The sequence below is a fragment of the Ananas comosus genome, linkage group 5 (genome assembly GCF_001540865.1).
Source record: "Ananas comosus cultivar F153 linkage group 5, ASM154086v1, whole genome shotgun sequence".
NCBI lineage: Eukaryota > Viridiplantae > Streptophyta > Magnoliopsida > Poales > Bromeliaceae > Ananas > Ananas comosus.
The window spans coordinates 12,367,518-12,381,538 of NC_033625.1; the positions used below are offsets into that span (position 1 = coordinate 12,367,518).

At 35.5% G+C, this 14,021-nt stretch overlaps 1 protein-coding gene across 7 annotated transcripts; it reads right to left on the reverse strand.

The window, feature by feature from the left end:
- On the reverse strand, positions 6,838–13,420 carry LOC109710896 (protein EMSY-LIKE 3-like). Of its 7 annotated transcripts, none has more exons than XM_020233692.1 (8): positions 13,049–13,420; positions 11,273–11,436; positions 10,120–10,322; positions 9,933–10,042; positions 9,749–9,812; positions 7,750–7,815; positions 7,230–7,313; positions 6,838–7,134 (listed from the first exon to the last, which is right to left on the reverse strand). In XM_020233692.1, the coding sequence occupies exons 3-7, from the start codon at positions 10,252–10,254 to the stop codon at positions 7,272–7,274; spliced, it is 417 nt and encodes a 138-aa protein (XP_020089281.1). In that variant the 5' UTR covers positions 10,255–10,322; positions 11,273–11,436; positions 13,049–13,420; the 3' UTR covers positions 6,838–7,134; positions 7,230–7,271. The 7 variants fall into 7 exon arrangements, with proteins under 7 accessions (XP_020089281.1, XP_020089284.1, XP_020089283.1 ...); XM_020233695.1 differs by having other exon boundaries at positions 13,044–13,420; XM_020233694.1 differs by lacking the exon at positions 13,049–13,420 and adding an exon at positions 11,651–13,030.

Genomic DNA, 14,021 nt, shown 5'->3' on the forward strand with positions numbered 1-14,021 from the left:
TATCAACAACTGCTGAAGATAACTATACTCTTAGTAAGAAGTTGACAAATGTTGAAAATTCGAGAAAGGCACTTCGAGAGAAAATGGATAGGCTAATTGCCAAATTGACATTGATCCAGATGAAGCTAAAGGAGAAGGACAATAAGTGAATTCACAAATACTATATGCTTATTATCTGTATGGTGCTAATTATTTTATTATGGTATCTACTAATATGAATGTACTCATATTATTCATGTTTGGTATTTTGGACTCTTGTTATGTATGCCACCTTATTTTGTTTCCAAGTGAGTGGCCTATTATTTAATATGATAATATGCAATATATCATGCAAACTATTTAAGTTATGCGTATTTTACATGGATCTGTATAGTGCTTTGTAGTTACCTACATGTGAGATGTGCTTAACAACAACTATATATTACCTAGTTCACTGCATACATGAACAAGAGAATCAACAATAGAAGTAACACTCTCAACAAGTTAACTAACATGAACAAGAGAATCAACAAATTTACTGCATACATGAACAAAAGAATAAGAGAACCAAAGAGTTCACTGCAGAATCCATACATGAACAAGAGAACCAACAAGTTCTCTGCATACAGGAACAAGAGAACAAGAGAACCAACAAGTTCATTGCAGAATCCATACATGAACAAGAGAACCAACAAGTTCATTGCATTCTTACAACTCCAAGCGACGCCAACAACAATTTAAGCATTTCCTTCCAATAGAAAGAATCAAATCAAAATGATGTAGTATTTTCAATATCTCAAAATGATCTTGCTTTTTCAAGCTCCCAGTTAAGCATTGCGTATCATTACTTATAAATATATACAAATGGATCTATCTGAGTAACAAGATATAGTTATGGTTAGATCCAAATACAAAAGGATTTAACTTGAGTTACAGATAATAATATAAGTATCTTACAACTTACTGAACAAATCAAACCAAAATACAAAATGAGTATACAAAAATAACATCACTTGTGAGTTGTCCCTGGCTTAATAGTTATGGTTAAATCCAAATACAAAAGGATCTAACTTGAGTTATAGATAGTAATATAAGATATCTTACAACTTGCTCGCCTAAGTTGGCTTACTGGTAGATTCCTAGTTGTTGCTGGCCTAAGTTGCTCTCCTACCCCTCTTTTGAGAAATCCCTAGAAGAAAGAAAAAGAATCAAATACACATTATATGAGTATATAAGAATTAGCTCACTGATCAGCTAGTAATAAATAATAGGGTTAGAAGCTTACTGGCCTTGCTCCACAACTTTCTCCACCTGCTCGAGCAGATACATTTCTGGTACCTGCAGCAGCTGTACTGGAGGATGGTATGTGTTGATTAGACCCCCTGCCTCTCCCAGTTAATGCCCTCTCAACCCTACTCATTGATCTTCCTCTTCCCCCAATTGGTACGCTTCCTCCCCCAGCAACAGTATTGCTTTCTCTCGAACTTATTGGTGCTCTTCCAGTTCTCCCAAGTGGTGCTCTTCCATCTCTCCCAAGTGGTGATCTGCCTCCTCAACTCATGGTCTCCCTCCTCAATTCAGTGGTGGCCTCCCTCCTCGATTCACTGGTCCTTTACTTTTACTTGTTCCCTTACCACCTATTTTCTCTCTACATGCAGTACTAGTGCAAGATCAAGTATTGTGTCCAAATTCTTTACACTTCTTACATTTATACTTTTTACCTCCTCTGCTAATTTTACCTTTCTTCGGCTCATCAACTGATCTCTTCCTTGCTTTTTTTGGTCTACCTGGTTGCCTTCTATATGAAGGTAGCATTATAGGCTCAATCCCAACCTTAGGCCACATTGAAGAATCAGGTATAGGCATGATCATTTGGCTATATGTTCTTATATAAGTCTCCTTTAGAAAATATTTGTGAACAAACTCCTTGGGATCCAACTTTGCCTTGTATATAGCAGAGACAGCATGTTTACATGGAACCCTGGTGACATCCCACTGCCTGCATTCACAAGTTGCTGCTGCAAGGTTAACAGTGTATTGCCTTCCATTGAAGTGAACTTCATAAATGGTTTCTCCAGCCCATAATGGCTCACAATATCTAGCTTTTCCTTTTATTTCCTCCAACTTCCCTTGCACCTTAGGGCATAAAATACCATGTTGTCTTTCTATATATTGTCTCTTCTGTTGAAACCACATCATTACCTGCCTTCTGATCTTCTCCATTAAATCAATGATTGATAACTCCCTTGCATCTAGTATTGTCCGGTTCCATGCCTCACACATATTGTTGCATAGCAAATCACATTTAATATCAGGTCCGAAATAAGATCTTGTCCACATTTGTGGTGGCACTTTCATGAGTCATTCATAAGCACTTACATTTGCATCCTTAATTTTCTGCATGCTTTTTTCCCAATCTTGCACAGTATAAGAAGTAGCTGCCTCCCAAAGCAAATCTTTCAATACTTTTTCCTTAAACTGTTTTTTGAAGTTATTATACATATGTTGCACACAAAATCTATGGTCCACTCCCGGCAGCAAGCCACCAAAAATCTCCACCAGACCCTAAGACATTTAATTATAAAAGTAAACAAAAGTTAGTTTCATAAATAATTCATTATGTTAACAATTAATTCATCATTGAATTGAGTTAAACTTTGTACTTTTTGTCTATCAGATAAGAAAGTCCACCCATGTGCCTCTACTCGTCCAATAGCTTATAGCAAATTTGTTAAAAACTAATTCCATGAATCCTTTAGTTCTGCTTCTACAACAGCCACTGCAATTGGAAACATCTGATTATTTCCATCTCTACCAATAGCACTAATAAGCTGTCCACCAAATGATCCCTTTACACCGCATTTGGATTGGGTACAAGATAGGGTATAAGAGCCTTATACCCCATCTTGTACCCAAACACTTTTTGGGATAGGTAGGAACTATAGTTCCCACCCAGGGTAGGAACAAGCTTGTTCCCCACCCACCGGGTAGAGAGAGAAAGAGAGAGAGAGAGAGAGAAAGAGAGAGAGAGTATTATTTGAAAATAGAATTTAAATTTTTAAAATTTAAAATTTGTAATCTGAAAATTAAAATTTAAAATTCTAAATTTTAAAGTTTAAATTTCATATTTTAAATTTTAAAATTTTAAATTTAATATTTTATATATTTCAAATTTAAAGTTGGTCATAAATTTAAATTTTAAAATTTAAATTTTAAAATTTGAATATTTAAATTTTAAAATTTAAATTTTAAATTTTAAAATTTATAAATTAAAATTTAAAATTTAAAATTANTTACAAGTTTAAAATTTAAAAATTTAAATTCAAATATAATGAGAGGGGTAATATCATTATTTTCTATTTATAACTATCAACTATTCTTCTTATTCCATCTTTTCTATCCAAACGCTATTTTTCTTATTTCCGGAAACAACCAAATTTTCATCCAAATACAAAATTGGTCTAGTTCTCGCTTATACCTAAACTTGTACCTATCCCTGGTATAAGCTAGTTCTTACTTATATCCGAACCAAACGAAGCCTTAGAAAACAACCATCTATTCCAATGATAGGTCTACATCCTTCCTTTAATCCCTTGATTTGAGCATCATATGAAACAAAGATTCGTTGAAACATAGGGGCTAACTCAGGATGAGACCTTTCCATATATAAAAAAGCAAGGCTTCCTGGATTCCTCACCTTGATTATATTGCAATAATCCTATATTTCATGAACTACTCTCTATGTGATCCTATTATAACCTCCTTTGCCTTTCTCTTAGCTCTGTATATTTGGCTCTTAGAGACATCAATGCACAAATCCCTCCTCATTGTCTTTTTCATTGCTGATGTCCCCCATGTAGGATCATCTCTCAATTGCTCCAAGTATTTATTTGCAATCCATGGTGATGTAGCTTGGTTGTTTTTGAATTGCTTACCACACTTATGTTCAGATTGTAAAGACTTGATTCGGAAACATTCTTCATATGCATTCCAAGATGCATGAACACTCTATCCACATCTTATTTTTTGACTAGTAGAATCCTTTTTGCACTTGACAGTAACTCTGTCACCATCATTTTTGACAAAATAAAAGTCATAACCATTTGATATTGCATTATTCCTTAGCAATGTTCTAAACTCTGCAGCTGATGCAAACTTCATACCTAATTTTAGCTCTGCTCTCTCTAAATCCCTTGATTTGTTGAACACAGGGTACTTTGGCCATGAAGGACCATCTTCATCTGATGAGGACATACTATCAAGATCCTCACTATGCTGATAGTCTGAACCCTGATCATTGTCTCCGGCAGTTTTTGTTCCCTTCTCATTAGCTTCATCATGTGCCGGTCCAGAAGTAGTGGGACCTCCCTGACCTATCCCATCAGTAATATCTTCCTCCTTTACATTGTTGACATTAATGCAGAAATCACTATCATTAATACTATCCTCATCACTATCACCAAAGTTGCTCCACTCATGCTCACTATCACTTTCTGATCCATCTTCAGCATCTTCATTGTTTTCTTCAACCCCTCCACTTACATTTCCATCAAGAGGCTCACCCATTCCCTCATCTTTCTTCCCTTGTCCATTTGTATCTTTCTGAACCTCATTCTCAGTATTATTGTTCTTTAATTGCTCCCCTTATACAGTCACATCTTCAATGAGCTCATTTAAAGCCTCCTCATCTACCATTTCAGGGGAAACTATATAGAGCAAAATGACACCAAATTCATCATGCCACTTAAGCATCTCTAGTACTACTTTATCATCATCCACAAGCTTCACGCCATTAGATATAACTCCAATAGGCATATATCATTGATTCTTTTGGTAATCCAAGGCTCTGAAGCATATCCCATAATTTAATAATCGACATCAAGTCTGGATCGACATTATCGGCATATGATATTTTCCCTCCATAGTATTCTGATATAGGATCTCCTTTAAAAAATCCACCATAGTGAATTTCAAGAGTCCTCAGCTCCTATATGGTATAATAATTAGAATAAAAAGAAAAAAAATAATTAAAGTAAGCTGTGGGAAAGCAATGGGACCCCAAATAGTACACCTAAATTAAAACAAAAATATAAATGCATCACATACAAAAACATAAAGCAAAGTGGGACCAAAAGCTTAGATAATATCAAATCAACCTTCAAAACAACTAAAAAAGGAATAAAATAATGCAAAACTACAAACCCCAAAGAAATTTCTTCAACCACAGGAACATCAGGGACCACATATACTAAATTAACATTTCAACACTAAAGCTTAATTATACCTCAGAATAGTAAGAGGGTCCCTCGTTCAAGCACGATCACTCTCCCTAGGTCAATTCGCTCGCCTTTCTCCTTGGTTCGAAAGCGCTCACCTTTCGCCTACACCTAGGGTTCGAATTGCCTCGTCCTCCTCACAGGATCTAGCCCTAAATTTTCTCTCCAACAACGAAACGAACGACAGAACACTTTCTCTCTCTCCCTGTCAAGTAAAAGGTAAGGGCATTATCGTCATTTCACACTTGCCGTTAACGGCATAGCCCCCTGTGCACAATTCCGTAATTAGGAGGGGGCAAAGTGTAGGTTTTTAAATGTCAGGGAGGGAAAAGTGAAAAAGCGGGTTATTACAGGGGGGCTTTCTGTAATTTAGCTTAAATTTTAAGTTGAAACTTTTGTATGATGAATGTAAATTAAATTAGGCATTTCAAATCTTTCATGTGAATGAGAGAATTTTATTTTAAATTAATTTAGTGCATGGGCAGTCGATCGTGTCAGTGACATTGGTCAACCGAGTTAGGCAACCCCAGTCTCCTCTGATCTGTCCGCTCTCTTGTGCCACCATGAACAGCCATTTTTTCTGCCACCATGAACAACCCGTCCACGCGGCAAGTCTTTCTCTGGCGAATGGTCATTCTATCATAATATAGAACAAATTTGGTTAAATTTTATTTTGAAACCAGATTAATATGTTCATAATTTCTAACATACTCAAAAATCTATTGTTAATTATTCTACATTCGCGGTGTTAAGGAACCCTCGATTAAGAGACCAAATTTAATGCTGATAATTTAAGAGACCAGAGTATAAATATGAACTTTTATTAATCTCATTTGCTCTATTCATGGCATAAGCAGGAGCATACCCTCACTATATATAAAGTTTGTAAAATTGAAATGCTCAGTTTATGGACTTAGTGATTGATCGAAATTAAGTTACTCAGGTTAATGACATGATGGTCGATTTAAATTAATTTGTTCAGTTTAGCAACTTGGCAGTCAAGTTAAAATGAGTTTGATTTGATTTATTCAGTTTCAGTTTAACGACTTGGCGGTTAAGTTAAAATGAGTTTGCTTTGACTTGCTCAATTTAATGACTTGCGTTCAAATTGGGTAGAATTTCATTTGATTTACTCAGTTTGACGACTTGACAGTCAAGTTAAAATAAATTTAGTTTGATCTGCTCAGTTTAACAACTTGACAGTCATTTGACACTACAACAAAATTGCCTTTTTGCGGCAATTATCTCATAGATTAGCAGCGATTATAATCGCCACTACTATCTTTACCGGCAATTATAATAATTATCACTACAAATGAGGTCGATAAAAGTTTAGCGGCAATTATATTGACGGCCGGTAAAGAGCAAAACAATTATCACTAAAGATTACTCTCTACCGGCAATTAAAAAGGTCACTAAAAGCAAAATACATTTGCCCATAAAATATATAACATTAATCACAAATGCCAACAAAGATAATGCAAATAACCACTAAATATAAAAAAACATTAAATCATCATTAAAAGTCATATATTCAATTAATCACTAAAAATTTTAAAAAATAATGCATAGACAACAAAAATTAAAAACCCAACATTTCAAATAAGCTGTATGTAAAAGTCTATTACATTCTCAAAAGTGTTGTTAGTACAAATTAGTGTCGAAATCACTTTCTATCACAAAATAAATGTCAATCAAACATTAGATAGCTAAAGAAAGTTCGAACTACAAGAACACTAATATATAATTAAAAAGTTTTATAGACGAAAGGAAAGTTCTATGCGCTCCAATAGAGAAGTTCAAACTACACTTCACGAAGACTCATCCTTAAAGAGCAAAGATTTCAATAGAAAAGATCCACGGACTTTAGAAAAATAATCTGCAAGAAAAATATATAAAAATAAACGGTTAAAAAAATTATTAACAAATATGCTAAGAAAATATATTTAGAATTAACAAGAAATTCTAGATTACCATGCCACTAAACCGAGATGTACAAAAAGAGCATCCTGCATTTTATACAACTTTGTCGTAACGAGCACTCGAATTATCAAGAACCTATTTTACAACCATATAAGAAAAACAACTTACAACAATATCTTCTCTACCATCTGAAACTGAAGAAATGTAATTTCAAAAAAAAAAAAAGGAAAATCCTCAATATCAGCTATAATTTTGGCATCCGGTTGCTAGGAACTATTACATCACCAAAGAAGATCATATCAAAAGTAGTAAATTAGAAAATCCAAACGACAAAAGAAAGAGAGCTTGTTGTTACCTAGACATGACCAGTGTTCCAGTTACAATGATCAAGCGACATAGTAAGCTGAATGCAATCAACTTTATGAAGAAGAATAATTTTAAGCTTCCGTTGATCAACATAGAACCCTAATCTCAAATACAGAACTAATTTGCTAGTGCGGTACAAATATCTATCTATAATGCACCAAAATGTCTTACAAAAAGCAACATAACAAAGAAAATTAAATTGTACCTTTATTTTCTGATGACTACCAATTAGAAGAAGCTTGTCTGCAATTTGCATGCTAGTTATTACCACCTGAGAAACAAATTAAATGCAAAGCTAAAACTGATTGTTTTAGAAATTGAAAAATCAATGACATTGTTACCAATCATGAGCCAATTATGCAACAAAAGAACATATATATGTACACACACGCACACAAACACACGACATTATGCGACCTCAGCGATAAGCATGCAAAAAGTTAATGTGGAAAATAGAGCAAAAAGTTTAATTAAGATGCTAAACATTACACGAAAAGCAGTTGTGAAAAGCAATATATAGGGTCTTGTTCTGCGAGAATCACATAGTGCCCAACAAGTTGCATTAATATTCATCTAAATTTAGCTACGAATACAATAAATAGGATACAATGTGAACTACGAGATGTTAACATAACATGTCAGTTAACATAAATCTGTCTACTCAATTGTCCAAATAAGACTCAAAATTCACTAAATGGCCCACTAGTTGACATCTAATGATTCTCGAACATGCCCCAACTACTTTTTTCTCCCTTTTTACATTCAAACTGATCTTATGATTTCATCGCACCTCCTTCACTGTTTGTTTGTGCTTTAGGCCAAGGTTTAAAGTGCTGTGGCAAGGGGGCGTGCCTCTGTCTGCCTGGCACAGTACGGCACCGGCACGCTTGCGTGCCGACACATGGTACGCTTGCATGCCGATGAATACGCATGACCTCCTACTGGCACACTTTGGCACGGACTTATTTCAGTTTTCTTGGTTTCAATAAACTATTATAATATTATTTTGAAAGATTTAATCAAATAATTATGAATATTTGCTATGTATAACTTACTATACTCATCAATTAACATACTTGTAAGCTTTCTTGTATGTAAAGTACAACTATATCTGATGCAGAATAGAAATTTTTACAGGTTAGAATTTTTAAAATGCAAAGACATCATTTTTGTCTTTTTTCTTTTGACCATATTACAGTCTTTCTTTTATAAAATACAAAAAAATAATTTTAAAATTATTTTAAAAAATTATTTTTTTCAAAAAATTAGTAGATCTATCAAAAAAAATTAAGCGAAAAATTATATGACAAATAAATTAAATAAATTTAAGTATCAATTAATCTAATTTAACTTTTAATTTTATCAATATTTTCAATCTTCTAACGCAAAAATAAAATTTTATATTTGATGTGTCTTAAAATTTGTTTATTGAGTTCGATTTTGTTTTCCTAATTTGGCAAAAGCTTCGCGGTGCGACAAATTTTGACAAAATAATTTGTGAAGAAAAATTGGATGTCTGTGGTGAAAGCGGAAGGATTGGATATGTAAATTAAAAGTTTGCCCTATATTAATAAACAAAAAAAAAATTATAATCTTTTTTGACTTGCCTAATAAATAGATTTTCTATTTGCAATATTTTTTGGGGGTTGTAGGGTACCTAGAATGTTTCGGGTACCCCAAAAAATAAAACAAAAATAAAAAAAATAAAAAGCAAAAAAAAAAATTTGCATTGTGCCGGCACGGCACTGTGCCACGGCACACATCGCCGTGCCGCTCTATCTCGTGCGGCACCGCCCCTCGTGCCGCGGCACGGAGGGAGGGTCCGATACCCGCCCTGTACCGTGCCCTTTTCTTGGTGGCACGGTACGTGCCGCACCGGCACGGTGCACGGTGCGGCACGGCCGGCACTTAAATCCTTGCTTTAGGCCTTTATGCATGATTTTCTAGATGGTAGATGCCATGTTGAGCAGACAACGAAAATATGAAAAATGTTGTTGGGTCCTTAATTTGAGTTAAGTGAGAAAAGGCTGTGATGATGATAAATACATTCTGAAATATGAAGCAAAGAAACTCTACATGCAAGTTAAGAAGACAAGCTGCTGAATCTTGTCAATAAGTAAATCCGTCAAGTTACTTCAAACTTCACCGTCAAAATGATATAAGAGATGGCTTCTATTAATCACACATATAATAGTATAACAAACCTTCGGAGGCCCAGCAGCATGAAGAATATTACAAGCCGCCAAGCCATCTTGTTCAGAAGTAATCCTAAAAATGTATAATGTAAAAGCATATGAAATTCACAAAATTGTACAAAATGCCACGGATCAGCCTAATACACACTATAACTAAGAAATCAACTAATTTAGTTGAAACAAAATTACGAACCGTATAGACTTGACCAATTCATCAGAACTGATTTTCCTCAGAATTTCCTTGTGCTCAGCACTAGAAATTCTGAGTCCCTTCCTTATATGCGATATAAGTTCTGCCTTCTCCTATAAGAGACATGAGAGTTGGACAAATGCGACAGTAAACATACAGAAATAACCGAAAGAAAAGTTGCAGCAGGTACCCATGAAAGAGCATCTGATTCAGCATTGAATGCTCTTAAAACAGCACTATACGCTTTAGTCTCCAAGCAGTGAACTTGAAGTTCTATGTCTATTTCATCTTCTCCGCGAGATATTGGAGCTGAGGCCATCTCCATGGCTCCGGAATTATGCGCACTCCTCGAAGCCCGAAGTGTGCCAGGATTTGGCAAGTCATCATCAGTTTCTGTTAAGCAAATACAAGAAAATTTATGTTAACTGCTACAATTAGCAAGAAATAAAGGGCGTAATTGGCTCCAATCAGTAGAGAACATCATGATTAAACTACTACAATTAGCAGATATCAAACCATTTCAAAAATTTCATACAACAGTGCAGACCTTCTCTTTCTCTTAATTTATTTTATAAAAGCCCCCAAAAAATGGCCTAAAAGGACAAGTTAATCTAAGCTGCCCATTGAGCAGCCAAAATCTGTTCACAATGATGATGTAAATCTTGTATCCCGTCTTCTAATGGCAACTATATATTGAGACTAACAGGATTCAACAGGGAAAAATCTCATTCATTCAATAATTTCATCTTCTTTAGTGTCGTAATGCTGTTATGCCTGGTAGCCTTCATCAACCATATGAATATGGTTACCTAATTCAGTAAATTTTCTTAAAATGCCCCATAGGCGATGCTTTTTCTATCATCTTATGTTTTGCCTTGATAGTTGACACTACAAACTCCTAACTACTAATCAAGAATATGAGGCAACATTTCTAACTTACACCTCCTCTTCTTGCTTGCATGAGGCCAAAAAATAATCAAAAGAATTTGTTACTAGGTAGCATATCGTTTGCAACAGCTAATCAGATACAAAATTATCAGACTTTCGCATTTTCTACAAGAAAATGAAAATATTTAAAGCAAGCTAATTATGTAATGCTAGGAAATTAAATATTAAAGCACACACAAACTGATTATAATTGAGAATTAGGTGAAGTTGGATAATCAAAATTATACCTTTCCCCTTTTACCATGGTAAGGATCTAGTAATTAAATAATAAAGCAGACTAAATTGACAATATGGCACGAGGAAAAAAAAAACTAAACAGAGGAAAGCTTAAGAGTGATGATAAGTACTTGTTAAGTGTTGAATACATAATAGATAGCATGAGAACAAGATAATACCTTTCTTCAGCTAGCTTTTCCATCTCTGCTAGAAAACCACATCACATGACAACCTCTAAATCATGTATGATCAAGTAACATTCAACTTATTCAGTGTTCCAAAATCATGTATAATAATCCTATTGGGTGTTTCTACATGCTATCCATTTGCAAGTTTAAGGCACCTGCAGAAATAATATGAGAAATTACTAATTGCATGGACAACAGACTTAAACAATAAAGAATGTTCAAAGGTGTCAACCAGGAAGAATGTTCAAAGGTGTCAGCCAGGAGAGCTTTCACCTTATTGAATGGACATTAGCAAATAGCACAGCACTATCATTCACTTGAAAGCTAATTACATGAAAAAAAGAAATAGTGGCAGTTAATGCAACATACCGATAGCCTTCTCTAAGAGCGTCTTGATCAGTTTTGATTGGCAAATCACTGAAAGTTTTCTTGGCTCTTCCATAAGATATGTACCACATATAAATATAATAGCACTAATATATACAGGTCGTATAACAATAATAAAGTTGACTAATTTGCACTAGTAATCCAGGCACTTTTGGTCAAGTTTCATTTTGATCCTTGAACTTTTAAGTTTGACATTCAAGATCCCAAAACTTCCATGTTTGCTTCACTTTAGCCCTCAACAAGAATAAAAAAAATTAACTAATATCATGAAAACTGAAATCATATAACTAGTTTTGTTGTCGTTGCTTTACAAGATCTAACTATGTTTTCCATGTCTAGTTTGAGCGAAAAGCGAAAAAGTTTGTCTTATTTGACATAACTTAGAATTGCTTTCATTGCTCTGGTGCTTTATCAGTTTTACATTTTTATTATCTAAATAGTCTTCAATATCTCCCTCATGGCATCAGTAGATCAGTTCAGATGCTGTTTATATTGCGATATCCTCCAATATTTGTAATACTTCCTTTGATTTGTTTATTAATGACTAGATGGATCTGCTATAGGCGATACTGAAACGAAGACCATCAGCAATGATTATTAGGAGTCTAGGAGTTGATTTTTTTGTCTCATACCTGGAGGAATTGATTTTATTCTCTTGTTAAGCAATTTGTAAGCCATCTAGATGCACCAACCATATCATGTGGTTCACTGGTTCCCTTCGAAATAACTGCTCACATATATTGGTGCTGTCTTCTTCGAATAAAGTTTACTACCCTCTAGATGTTTATATGGCTGCCACTCATGGTATCTTAAATTCTATCTTCCATACAGTGCCATAACTTCTAGTTTGCCATAATTTCAGTTTATTGTAGTATTCCATACAGTGCCAGCATACTTTTCGTAACAATACAGCGTTTGCTGGAGGAAATGTCAAATATGAGAAGTTCACTGCTAGAACTTCAATCTAGTGTCAAATGCTTTAGATAGGCCCAAAATTCTAATCAATCATTTCAATATTCTCATTGCTTTCTACAGTATCTTCCTATGTTGAATGTATTATTGTTCTTCTCTGCAGTGGGTGAATTAGATGTTCCTTGTGAAATCTATGAAAGGAAAACATACCCATTTGAGTTCTCTTCTATTGAGATGCCTTATGAATCCTATAATGGAACAAATGTGAGACTAAGGTATGTACTTGCTTGTATAAATATGGATCAAGTGAAAGATGCATATAACAGAGCCAGATCAAACACAAATTTCCTAGAATGTGATCTCTTTCAGCTTTCCTACATAGCAAAAGGGAAGAGACAAGCAAGCAGAGGATCCTCAAATAGTAGCAGAGAATAGAGCCAAGATTCCAAAAAGAAAACACAACCAAACCCGGGCGATGATGGGCTCGATGTCGCTGAGGATCTCGGCCTCTTTATCCTTCCACCAGTGAAACCCGGGCTCGTCGGCCCAGCCCTTGGCGCCGAGCGGAGCACCGACCCCGTCATTGGCATGTGGCGGCGGAGGGAGGTCGTCGGAGCGCCGCCGCCGCCGACGCCGCCGCCGCGCTCGTGGAGGAGGAGGAGGCCGAGGGCGACGCCGACGGCGGCGGATCTCCTCGAAGCATGCGGGGCTGAGAAGATCGGATCTTGGAGAAGACGCCGACGAAGAGGGAGAGGTGAAGGAGAGGGGGAGAGCTCGAGCTCGGAGGGGAAGAGAGGGGAGGGAGAGAATGGGTCGAGGCTGAGGCGTTCGCTGGGTAGGGGAGTGCGATGGGGTGGAGCGAGTTTGGTTAGGGTTAGGGTTAGGGTTATTTCTGTTAGAATTAGGTTGTATTGGGCCTCAAAATTGATACATTTGATATAAAATTATTAGTCTGTAAAAAATATAGTTTAAAATAATTACCGCTAAATATAAGGTAATAATGGATAATAATGGCTGTTCAAAAATTGCCGCCATTAAATTGTCGCTAAAAAGCAATTTTGTTATAGTGTGATTCTAGCTTGCGAGACGATTAAGTTGACTTAATCGATTAAGTTGAATACAGCTCAGTTGACTTTGAACCCTCAATTTGCTTCAGTTCAGATCTAGCTAGTTTGCTTGATTTCGATCATCCTCAAAGTTTGGTCTAAACCTTTGTTTAGGTTGGGTTCAAGTTGAATTGATTTGAACCTTTTGTGTTTGATTTGGATTCAGTTGCTTTAGCTTTTGTTTGGTGTGTCCCTTCTTTAATTTGTTTTGGATCGAACCATTATGTTTTCTTACAAATGCCCAAAGTAAAATCCTAACCTGCTTGTTAACCGGGTGTACGTGATCGGTGCTCGCCCTCCATATCACGGCCCTCGTGCGGTTCCGCTGCCGTGGA